Source organism: Eucyclogobius newberryi, unplaced genomic scaffold (assembly GCF_026437365.1).
Source record: "Eucyclogobius newberryi isolate DKJ021-1_F unplaced genomic scaffold, fEucNew1.0.hap1 SCAF_31, whole genome shotgun sequence".
Lineage (NCBI taxonomy): Eukaryota > Metazoa > Chordata > Actinopteri > Gobiiformes > Gobiidae > Eucyclogobius > Eucyclogobius newberryi.
In genome coordinates this window covers 1,008,707-1,021,766 of record NW_027315957.1, presented here as the reverse complement: position 1 = coordinate 1,021,766, position 13,060 = coordinate 1,008,707, and the positions used below count along the sequence as shown (strand labels likewise).

Here is a 13,060-nt window from a genome sequence, read left to right as displayed (position 1 = left end):
CTCCGGTTGAGGGTCAGGTCACCTCCGGTTGAGGGTCAGGTCACCTCCGGTTGAGGGTCAGGTCACCTCCGGTTGAGGGTCAGGTCACCTCCGGTTGAGGGTCAGGTCACCTCCGGTTGAGGGTCAGGTCACCTCCGGTTGAGGGTCAGGTCACCTCCGGTTGAGGGTCAGGTCACCTCCGGTTGAGGGTCAGGTCACCTCTGAAGGAGAAGCTTGAATCTTCACATCTGTGATGGTTGTTTTATCTCTTTTGGAGCTGATTTGATTGTGATGATGTGCGTACGTGTCAATGTTTGTCACTGCCTTTATAAGGATGTGCTTTGTAAATGTTCTGGAGGAGGGACAGAATCCTCTGTCAGGGAGAGAGATCGTTCACTGTGCACGTGAATAAACTCCACCTTTGGAGAGAGACAAACTCTGTTTCTGTTTCATCTTTCCTTGGTGATTGTTTGCAGAAATTCCGTAACAGTTCACAACAAGACGATCTTCTCTTTCCCATTTACCCTTCATCTAATCAGGAGATCGGCTGCACCAATTGTTAGACTTTTTCCTGAAATAATCTGACAAGCTGCTGCCACATGGAAACATTGAGTCTTCCCAGCTGAAATCACAATAAATATTTTTAAAACTAATGGATTTGATGGAATCCAGACGGACCCGTCCACACTAGGCGTAATTCCAGCGTCCCTTCCAACCCTTACAGTACTAATATTATAGTAGTAGTTGTAGTAGTAGGATTTATTCGCTCTATAGTTATTGTCATATTGACCATAAATTTGCAGACTTGGTCGAATTATTAGCGGCAGCAGTATTTGCAGTATTTGCAGTATTTGTAGTATTTGCAGTAAACATGGCACTGACCGTAGTAGTTGTTGATGGGCGTGGGCTCACAGGCCAGTTGAAGTATTCCTCTGTTACTGCAGTACACGTGTTGAATCAGAGTCCCACAAAACCTGCTCCCAGCGTGAAGTCCAAACAGGATCCCGATCAAGACCAGAGCCAAGAACCAGGACCAAAAACAGAGCCAGAAGAGCCGGAGCGGAGTCATGATGGAGTGATACCGGAGCGGCTCACACACTGCCACGTACCTGAGGAGACACAAAGACCAGGACTGAAGCAGGACTGGACCAGACCTCAAACCTGAGGAGACACAAAGACCAGGACTGAAGCAGGACTGGACCAGACCTCAAACCTGAGGAGACACAAAGACCAGGACTGAAGCAGGACTGGACCAGACCTCAAACCTGAGGAGACACAAAGACCAGGACTGAAGCAGGACTGGACCAGACCTCAAACCTGAGGAGACACAAAGACCAGGACTGAAGCAGGACTGGACCAGACCTCAAACCTGAGGAGACACAAAGACCAGGACTGAAGCAGGACTGGACCAGACCTCAAACCTGAGGAGACACAAAGACCAGGACTGAAGCAGGACTGGACCAGACCTCAAACCTGAGGAGACACAAAGACCAGGACTGAAGCAGGACTGGACCAGACCTCAAACCTGAGGAGACACAAAGACCAGGACTGAAGCAGGACTGGACCAGACCTCAAACCTGAGGAGACACAAAGACCAGGACTGAAGCAGGACTGGACCAGACCTCAAACCTGAGGAGACACAAAGACCAGGACTGAAGCAGGACTGGACCAGACCTCAAACCTGAGGAGACACAAAGACCAGGACTGAAGCAGGACTGGACCAGACCTCAAACCTGAGGAGACACAAAGACCAGGACTGAAGCAGGACTGGACCAGACCTCAAACCTGAGGAGACACAAAGACCAGGACTGAAGCAGGACTGGACCAGACCTCAAACCTGAGGAGACACAAAGACCAGGACTGAAGCAGGACTGGACCAGACCTCAAACCTGAGGAGACACAAAGACCAGGACTGAAGCAGGACTGGACCAGACCTCAAACCTGAGGAGACACAAAGACCAGGACTGAAGCAGGACTGGACCAGACCTCAAACCTGAGGAGACACAAAGACCAGGACTGAAGCAGGACTGGACCAGACCTCAAACCTGAGGAGACACAAAGACCAGGACTGAAGCAGGACTGGACCAGACCTCAAACCTGAGGAGACACAAAGACCAGGACTGAAGCAGGACTGGACCAGACCTCAAACCTGAGGAGACACAAAGACCAGGACTGAAGCAGGACTGGACCAGACCTCAAACCTGAGGAGACACAAAGACCAGGACTGAAGCAGGACTGGACCAGACCTCAAACCTGAGGAGACACAAAGACCAGGACTGAAGCAGGACTGGACCAGACCTCAAACCTGAGGAGACACAAAGACCAGGACTGAAGCAGGACTGGACCAGACCTCAAACCTGAGGTTGTTCGCAAACTCCTCGGTGCATTCCAAACAAGAAATGGCTAATTTAATTAATACAATACATTTTTTCACATTAGTGGTACGATTAGGGTTATGAACAAATCATTTTGTTAAGGTTAGGACAAAACAGTTACGATTTTTTAACTTTAGAGTTTGCTGCACGGGACGCCGAAAATGCACAGCGCAAAATGCTAAAAAATTGCCCCAGTGTTGCCCCCAGCGAGCACTTAAAACTGTTTTTAGCTTAGATTTGAACATTGTCAGAGTAGAAGCCTGTCTCACATCTTCAGGAAGAATGTTCCAGATTTTAGCTGCATAAAACTGAAACGCAGATTCCCCATGTTTAGTCCTGACTCTGGCACCAGCAGGAGGCCGGTCCCTGAGGTCCTCAGAGTCCGAGATGGTTCATATGGCACTAACATATCCAAGATGTACTTTGGTGCTAGGCCATGGAGAGACTTGTACACAAGCAGAGCTGCTTTAAAGTCTATTCTCTGAGCCACAGGGAGCTAGTGCAGAGACCTGAGAACAGGACTAATGTGATCATACTTCCTGGTTCTAGTCAGGACCCGAGCAGCAGCGTTCTGGATGTACTGCAGCTGTTTTACAACTCGTTTGGAGAGACCAGTGAGCGGCCGTTACAGTCTAATCTACTGGAGACAAACGCATGGATAAGTCTCTCTAAATCTGGTTTTGACACTAAATTTTTGATTTTGGCAATGTTTTTTGGATGGTAAAAAGCTGCTGATGTTATTGATTTGACGTGGCTATTAAAGTTCAAGTCTGAGTCCATTATTACCCCCAGATTTCTAATTTGGTTTGTAGGTTTTAGAGCGAGACTCTGGAGGTGACCGCTAACACCTTCTCTTTGTTTCTGTGACAAAAACGATTATTTCAGTCTTGTCTGAGTTCAGCTGGAGAAAGTTGTTTTGCATCCACAAACCGATCTGTTGGATGCAGTGACAGAGTGAATCTACTGGTCCATAGTCACCTGCCGATAGTGAAACATAGATCTGAGTGTCAGGAGGCCAGTCCATGTTTAGCCTCCTAAACATGGACTGGCCTCCTGCTGGTGCCAGAGTCAGGACTAAACATGGACCGGCCTCCTGCTGGTGCCAGAGTCAGGACTAAACATGGACCGGCCTCCTGCTGGTGCCAGAGTCAGGACTAAACATGGACCGGCCTCCTGCTGGTGCCAGAGTCAGGACTAAACATGGAGCGGCCTCCTGCTGGTGCCAGAGTCAGGACTAAACATGGACCGGCCTCCTGCTGGTGCCAGAGTCAGGACTAAACATGGACCGGCCTCCTGCTGGTGCCAGAGTCAGGACTAAACATGGATCGGCCTCCTGCTGGTGCCAGAGTCAGGACTAAACATGGAGCGGCCTCCTGCTGGTGCCAGAGTCAGGACTAAACATGGACCGGCCTCCTGCTGGTGCCAGAGTCAGGACTAAACATGGACCGGCCTCCTGCAGGTGCCAGAGTCAGAACTAAACATGGAGCGGCCTCCTGCTGGTGCCAGAGTCAGGACTAAACATGGACCAGCCTCCTGCAGGGGCCAGAGTCAGAACTAAACATGGACCGGCCTCCTGCTGGTGCCAGAGTCAGGACTAAACATGGACCGGCCTCCTGCTGGTGCCAGAGTCAGGACTAAACATGGACCGGCCTCCTGCTGGTGCCAGAGTCAGAACTAAACATGGACCGGCCTCTTGCTGGTGCCAGAGTCAGGACTAAACATGGAGCGGCCTCCTGCTGGTGCCAGAGTCAGGACTAAACATGGAGCGGCCTCCTGCAGGTGCCAGAGTCAGGACTAAACATGGACCGGCCTCCTGCTGGTGCCAGAGTCAGGACTAAACATGGACCGACCTCCTGCTGGTGCCAGAGTCAGGACTACACATGGACCGGCCTCCTGCTGGTGCCAGAGTCAGGACTAAACATGGACCGGCCTCCTGCTGGTGCCAGAGTCAGGACTAAACATGGACCGGCCTCCTGCTGGTGCCAGAGTCAGGACTAAACATGGACCGGCCTCCTGCTGGTGCCAGAGTCAGGACTAAACATGGACCAGCCTCCTGCTGGTGCCAGAGTTAGGACTAAACATGGACCGGCCTCCTGCTGGTGCCAGAGTCAGGACTAAACATGGAGCGGCCTCCTGCTGGTGCCAGAGTCAGGACTAAACATGGAGCGGCCTCCTGCTGGTGCCAGAGTCAGGACTAAACATGGGCCGGCCTCCTGCTGGTGCCAGGGTCAGGACTGAACATGGACCAGCCTCCTGCTGGTGCCAGAGTCAGGACTAAACATGGAGCGGCCTCCTGCTGGTGCCAGAGTCAGGACTAAACATGGACCGGCCTCCTGCTGGTGCCAGAGTCAGGACTAAACATGGACTGGCCTCCTGCTGGTGCCAGAGTCAGGACTAAACATGGACCGGCCTCCTGCTGGTGCCAGAGTCAGGACTAAACATGGACCGGCCTCCTGCTGGTGCCAGAGTCAGGACTAAACATGGACCGGCCTCCTGCTGGTGCCAGAGTCAGGACTAAACATGGACCGGCCTCCTGCTGGTGCCAGAGTCAGGACTAAACATGGAGCGGCCTCCTGCTGGTGCCAGAGTCAGGACTAAACATGGAGCGGCCTCCTGCTGGTGCCAGAGTCAGGACTAAACATGGAGCGGCCTCCTGCTGGTGCCAGAGTCAGGAATAAACATGGAGCGGCCTCCTGCTGGTGCCAGAGTCAGGACTAAACATGGACCGGCCTCCTGCTGGTGCCAGAGTCAGGACTAAACATGGACCGGCCTCCTGCTGGTGCCAGAGTCAGGACTAAACATGGACCGGCCTCCTGCTGGTGCCAGAGTCAGGACTAAACATGGAGCGGCCTCCTGCTGGTGCCAGAGTCAGGACTAAACATGGAGCGGCCTCCTGCTGGTGCCAGAGTCAGGACTAAACATGGAGCGGCCTCCTGCTGGTGCCAGAGTCAGGACTAAACATGGACTGGCCTCCTGCTGGTGCCAGGGTCAGGACTGAACATGGACCAGCCTCCTGCTGGTGCCAGAGTCAGGACTAAACATGGAGCGGCCTCCTGCTGGTGCCAGAGTCAGGACTAAACATGGACCGGCCTCCTGCTGGTGCCAGAGTCAGGACTAAACATGGAGCGGCCTCCTGCTGGTGCCAGAGTCAGGACTAAACATGGAGCAGCCTCCTGCTGGTGCCAGAGTCAGGACTAAACATGGAGCGGCCTCCTGCTGGTGCCAGAGTCAGGACTAAACATGGACTGGCCTCCTGCTGGTGCCAGAGTCAGGACTAAACATGGACTGGCCTCCTGCTGGTGCCAGAGTCAGGACTAATAATGGACCGGCCTCCTGCTGGTGCCAGAGTCAGGACTAAACATGGACCGGCCTCCTGCTGGTGCCAGAGTCAGGACTAAACATGGACCGGCCTCCTGCTGGTGCCAGAGTCAGGACTAAACATGGAGCGGCCTCCTGCTGGTGCCAGAGTCAGGACTAAACATGGAGCGGCCTCCTGCTGGTGCCAAAGTCAGGACTAAACATGGAGCGGCCTCCTGCTGGTGCCAGAGTCAGGACTAAACATGGAGCGGCCTCCTGCTGGTGCCAGAGTCAGGACTAAACATGGACCGACCTCCTGCTGGTGCCAGAGTCAGGACTAAACATGGACCGGCCTCCTGCTGGTGCCAGAGTCAGGACTAAACATGGAGCGGCCTCTTGCTGGTGCCAGAGTCAGGACTAAACATGGAGCGGCCTCCTGCTGGTGCCAGAGTCAGGACTAAACATGGAGCGGCCTCCTGCTGGTGCCAGAGTCAGGACTAAACATGGACCGGCCTCCTGCTGGTGCCAGAGTCAGGACTAAACATGGGCCGGCCTCCTGCTGGTGCCAGGCCTCCTGCTGGTGCCAGAGTCAGGACTAAACATGGACCGGCCTCCTGCTGGTGCCAGAGTCAGGACTAAACATGGGCCGGCCTCCTGCTGGTGCCAGAGTCAGGACTAAACATGGACCGGCCTCCTGCTGGTGCCAGAGTCAGGACTAAACATGGACCGGCCTCCTGCTGGTGCCAGAGTCAGGACCAAACATGGAGCGGCCTCCTGCTGGTGCCAGAGTCAGGACTGAACATGGACCGGCCTCCTGCTGGTGCCAGAGTCAGGACTAAACATGGACCGGCCTCCTGCTGGTGCCTCAGGCTCAGAGAGAGAAGCAGCTGAGATGATCCAGATTATGTTTAATTTAATTATGGCCTAAACAATGAGTTCTTTATTATGATTAAAATCTAGAGTGAAACCTTTGACTGAAATCTTTTTTGAAAAGGGAATAATTCCTAAATTATATCAATTCATTTATGATCTGGACAAATGTATGAATATTTAATATATTAAGAAATGTGAAGGAGAATCTCATGTTGTTTTGACAGAGGAAGAGTGGGAGGAGCTCAGAGGAGCCCCTCCCACATTCAGAAGAGTGGGAGGAGCTCAGAGGAGCCCCTCCCACATTCATGCCCTTATTTGGTGAAAAGCACCAATTTTCTTCATAACTCCAGGTCAAAGGTCAAAGGTCTCATTCTTCACAGGGAAATGCAACTGTTGTAGACACAGCGCCACCAGGAGGTGAACCACTAAACTGATCTGCTTGTGTTGCCATGGTAACGGCGGCGGCCCTGCAGTGACATCTAGTGGTGTGTTTGTGCAGCAGTATTTACTGTTCACTTCACAATTGATGCTATAAAAGAAAAAAAGAAATTGAACATTAAATAAAGACCAAACTTGAACATTTATTCAAATCTAATGATGAAGTTATCAAAGTAATTAGTTCTTTAGTAGAAAAAGCTTGGAGCTGGACTTTGGTTATTACAGGTTACCATGGCAACGCACTTGTTCACCTTTGTTATAACTCGTAATGAAGTATAACTTTTGTTGAGATGTTTCTCTCTAAACTCTTGTCCTCGTCACGTGGCACATGTTTTTGTTATTGACACAGTTGCTCTTTCAGGTCCTGGGGGCCCGGCTCTTTCAGGTCCCGGGGGCCCGGCTCCAGTCCCGGCTCCAGTCCCGGTTCAGTCCCGGTTCAGTCCCGGTTTAGACCTGGTGCAGTCCCAGAGCTCGGTCTCCAGACACTAATGATCAGAACAACAGCTTAATGAGGAGCTAATGATGACGTTCTCTAGATGTTTCTTCAGACCAAAGTTATTTCCCAAGATTCAACAAGTTTATGTTCTTATGATTCACATGTTCCAAATGTGGAGACAAATACAAACTTCAAACTTGTAACATTGATAGAAGTTTGCTTGAAACACATTTGTATTAAAAGATTAAAAGATTTTCAGACAAAATGTAAAGCTAAAGAAATATCCCCAAAGTGACGCTGTTGAAACGTCTCACACAGATTCACCTTCACCTGTCAGAGCAGGTCCTGTCAGAGCAGGTCCTGTCAGAGCAGGTCCTGTCAGAGCAGGTCCTGTCAGAGCAGGTCCTGTCAGAGCTCCTGTCAGAGCAGGTCCTGTCACAGCAGGTCCTGTCACAGCAGGTCCTGTCACAGCAGGTCCTGTCAGAGCAGGTCCTGTCAGAGCAGGTCCTGTCACAGCAGGTCCTGTCAGAGCAGGTCCTGTCAGAGCAGGTCCTGTCAGAGCAGGTCCTGTCAGAGGAGGTCCTGTCAGAGCAGGTCCTGTCACAGCAGGTCCTGTCACAGCAGGTCCTGTCAGAGCAGGTCCTGTCAGAGTAGGTCCTGTCAGAGCAGGTCCTGTCAGAGCTCCTGTCAGAGCAGGTCCTGTCAGAGCAGGTCCTGTCAGAGTAGGTCCTGTCACAGCAGGTCCTGTCAGAGCAGGTCCTGTCACAGCAGGTCCTGTCACAGCAGGTCCTGTCACAGCAGGTCCTGTCACAGCAGGTCCTGTCAGAGCAGGTCCTGTCAGAGCAGGTCCTGTCAGAGCAGGTCCCGTCACAGCAGGTCCTGTCAGAGCAGGTCCTGTCAGAGCAGGTCCTGTCACAGCAGGTCCTGTCAGAGCAGGTCCTGTCACAGCAGGTCCTGTCACAGCAGGTCCTGTCAGAGCAGGTCCTGTCAGAGGAGCCCCTAGTTCTCCTGCCCATGTTGTCATGGAAACAGGAACCTTAACTTGATCAGATAAGTATAAGAAAAGCTTCAGGCCTCACCTGGTCCTGCAGCTGCAGTTCACCTGAATGTCCTCTGGGTGGCGCTCTCTCACCCCCGCGGCAATCGAGCTTCTGAACTCTAATCGTTTTCAGGGCCAAAAGCGACAAAAATGAAAAAGTGACTAAAAACAGAAACAGTGCAACAATAACCGACTAAAACGTGACTAAAAGCGACTAAATTGCTTTTAGTCACGTTTCTGTTGCGTTTTGAAGTGACTAAAACCAACAAAAATGCAACTGAAAGATACTTTATGATAATGAGGCCAATCTTAGCCAATCACAAAAAGATCAGGCTACGAAACCTGCGAAGGCAGAAAAATGTGACAAAAATGTGACAAAAATGTGACAAAAATGTGACAAAAATGTGACATAAATGTGACAAAAATGTGACATAAATGTGACATAAATGCCACTAAACTCAACCATAATGTGAGTGATACTTTCTGAAGCAGAACTAACATTTTCACCTTATTGAACATATAATACAAGCTATCACTAAACTTATTACACTTATTCAACTTATTACACTTATTACACTTATTACACTTATTCAACTTATTACACTTATTACACTTATTACACTTATTACACTTATTACACTTATTCAACTTATTACACTTATTACACTTATTACACTTATTAAACTTATTAAACTTATTAAACTTATTACACTTATTAAACTTATTAAACTTATTACACTTATTACACTTATTAAACTTATTACACTTATTACACTTATTACACTTATTACACTTATTACACTTATTACACTTATTACACTTATTACACTTATTAAACTTATTACACTTATTAAACTTATTAAACTTATTACACTTATTAAACTTATTACACTTATTACACTTATTAAACTTATTACACTTATTACACTTATTACACTTATTACACTTATTACACTTATTACACTTATTAAACTTATTACACTTATTAAACTTATTACACTTATTACACTTATTAAACTTATTACACTTATTACACTTATTACACTTATTACACTTATTACACTTATTACACTTATTACACTTATTAAACTTATTACACTTATTAAACTTATTAAACTTATTACACTTATTAAACTTATTACACTTATTACACTTATTACACTTATTACACTTATTACACTTATTACACTTATTAAACTTATTACACTTATTAAACTTATTACACTTATTCAACTTATTACACTTATTACACTTATTAAACTTATTACACTTATTAAACTTATTACACTTATTACACTTATTACACTTATTACACTTATTACACTTATTAAACTTATTACACTTATTAAACTTATTACACTTATTAAACTTATTACACTTATTACACTTATTACACTTATTAAACTTATTACACTTATTAAACTTATTACACTTATTACACTTATTACACTTATTACACTTATTAAACTTATTACACTTATTAAACTTATTACACTTATTACACTTATTACACTTATTACACTTATTAAACTTATTACACTTATTAAACTTATTACACTTATTACACTTATTACACTTATTAAACTTATTACACTTATTAAACTTATTACACTTATTAAACTTATTAAACTTATTACACTTATTAAACTTATTACACTTATTACACTTATTACACTTATTAAACTTATTACACTTATTCAACTTATTACACTTATTACACTTATTAAACTTATTACACTTATTAAACTTATTACACTTATTACACTTATTACACTTATTACACTTATTACACTTATTACACTTATTAAACTCACTAAACTTATTAAACTTATTACACTTATTACACTTATTACACTTATTACACTTATTACACTTATTAAACTTATTACACTTATTCAACTTGTTACACTTATTACACTTATTACACTTATTACACTTATTAAACTTATTACACTTATTAAACTTATTACACTTATTACACTTATTACACTTATTACACTTATTACACTTATTAAACTCACTAAACTTATTAAACTTATTACACTTATTACACTTATTACACTTATTACACTTATTACACTTATTAAACTTATTACACTTATTAAACTTATTACACTTATTACACTTATTACACTTATTAAACTTATTAAACTTATTACACTTATTACACTTATTACACTTATTACACTTATTAAACTTATTAAACTTATTACACTTATTACACTTATTAAACTCGAGGTCGATCTGAGTTATTCCAGTGTGTGTGAGGGGCGTGGCTAAAGCTTGCATGTGTGAGGGGCGTGGCTAAAGCTTGCATGTGTGAGGGGCGTGGCTAAAGCTTGCATGTGTGAGGGGCGTGGCTAAAGCTTGCATGTGTGAGGGGCGTGGCTAAAGCTTGCATGTGTGAGGGGCGTGGCTAAAGCTTGCATGTGTGAGGGGCGTGGCTAAAGCGAGCGTGCACAGGAACAGTTTTGCCTCATTTCTTTGACTTCTCTCAAAGCCTCTACGCCGCGTTTGAACCTCGCTTTATGTCATGCTAATGCTAATGCTAATGCTAATGCTAATGCTAATGTCAGACACTTTATGACCTGGAAATATCAGATTGTGGCTCTTGACAAAGCGAGTGCCATAAACAGGAAACAGCTGTTGCTAACGTGCTTTGCTAGTTTTGTGTTGCTAACGTGCTTTGCTAATTTTGTGTTGCTAACGTGCTTTGCTAGCTTTGTGTTGCTAACGTGCTTTGCTAGTTTTGTGTTGCTAACGTGCTTTGCTAGCTTTGTGTTGCTAACGTGCTTTGCTAGCTTTGTGTTGCTAACGTGCTTTGCTAATTTTGTGTTGCTAACATGCTTTGCTAGCTTTGTGTTGCTAACATGCTTTGCTAGTTTTGTGTTGTTAATGTTCCACATATAAACTTTTGTGTTTCTGCTTTTTTCCTCTTGTTTTGGCCTGAGTCTGAGTTCTCTCTCGTCCAATCATCTGGCTGTGCTGTGGAGCTCCTCCCCCTGAGCTGAAGTCCACCTGGAGCCCAAGAGCCAGACCGCTCTGGGAGCCAGAACCTCTCAGGAGCCGCTTTGGGAGCCAGAACCTCTCAGGGGCCACTCTCTTCTTATGTGTTTATTGAATTAGGACAGTGCAGGGGGGCCAGAATGGCTCTCTGTGCTGTGTGCTCTCCAGCGCCCCCTGTCTGTGAGCCGTCAGGACACTGGCCTCAGGTTTGATGTGTGACGAACAATGACACTGAAGATCTGTGTGAGGAACAATGACACTGAAGATCTGTGTGACGAACAATGACACTGAAGATCTGTGTGAGGAACAATGACACTCTGAAGATCTGTGTGAGGAACAATGACACTGAAGATCTGTGTGAGGAACAATGACACTGAAGATCTGTGTGAGGAACAATGACACTCTGAAGATCTGTGTGAGGAACAATGACACTGAAGATCTGTGTGAGGAACAATGACACACTGAAGATCTGTGTGACGAACAATGACACTGAAGATCTGTGTGAGGAACAATGACACTCTGAAGATCTGTGTGAGGAACAATGACACTGAAGATCTGTGTGAGGAACAATGACACTGAAGATCTGTGTGAGGAACAATGACACTCTGAAGATCTGTGTGAGGAACAATGACACTGAAGATCTGTGTGAGGAACAATGACACACTGAAGATCTGTTTGAGGAACAATGACACTGAAGATCTGTGTGAGGAACAATGACACGCTGAAGATCTGTGTGAGGAACAATGACACACTGAAGATCTGTGTGAGGAACAATGACACACTGAAGATCTGTGTGAGGAACAATGACACTGTAGATCTGTGTGAGGAACAATGACACTCTGAAGATCTCTGTGAGGAACAATGACACTGAAGATCTATGTGAGGAACAATGACACTGAAGATCTGTGTGATGAACAATGACACGCTGAAGATCTGTGTGAGGAACAATGACACTGAAGATCTGTGTGAGGAACAATGACACTGAAGATCTGTGTGAGGAACAATGACACTGAAGATCTGTGTGAGGAACAATGACACTCTGAAGATCTGTGTGAGGAACAATGACACGCTGAAGATCTGTGTGAGGAACAATGACACTGAAGATCTGTTTGAGGAACAATGACACTCTGAAGATCTGTGTGAGGAACAATGACACGCTGAAGATCTGTGTGAGGAACAATGACACACTGAAGATCTGTGTGAGGAACAATGACACTCTGAAGATCTGTGTGAGGAACAATGACACTGTAGATCTGTGTGAGGAACAATGACACTGTAGATCTGTGTGAGGAACAATGACACTGTGGATCTGTGTGAGGAACAATGACACTGTAGATCTGTGTGAGGAACAATGACACACTGAAGATCTGTGTGAGGAACAATGACACTGTAGATCTGTGTGAGGAACAATGACACTGTAGATCTGTGTGAGGAACAATGACACTGTAGATCTGTGTGAGGAACAATGATACTGTAGATCTGTGTGAGGAACAATGACACTGTAGATCTGTGTGAGGAACAATGACACTGTAGATCTGTGTGAGGAACAATGATACTGTAGATCTGTGTGAGGAACAATGACACTGTAGATCTGTGTGAGGAACAATGACACTGTAG

The 13,060-nt window shown here is 46.2% G+C and overlaps 1 protein-coding gene across 1 annotated transcript in view; it reads right to left on the bottom strand.

Annotated features, from left to right (window-relative positions):
- The window catches only part of LOC140374746 (olfactory receptor 52H1-like), a 30,803-nt gene that overhangs the window by 8,933 nt on the left and 8,810 nt on the right, over positions 1 to 13,060 (bottom strand). The window contains exon 2 of the mRNA XM_072461745.1: positions 862 to 1,140. Within this exon, the coding sequence (XP_072317846.1) occupies positions 862 to 1,140 (279 nt within the window). The remainder of the gene's footprint in view (positions 1 to 861; positions 1,141 to 13,060) is intronic.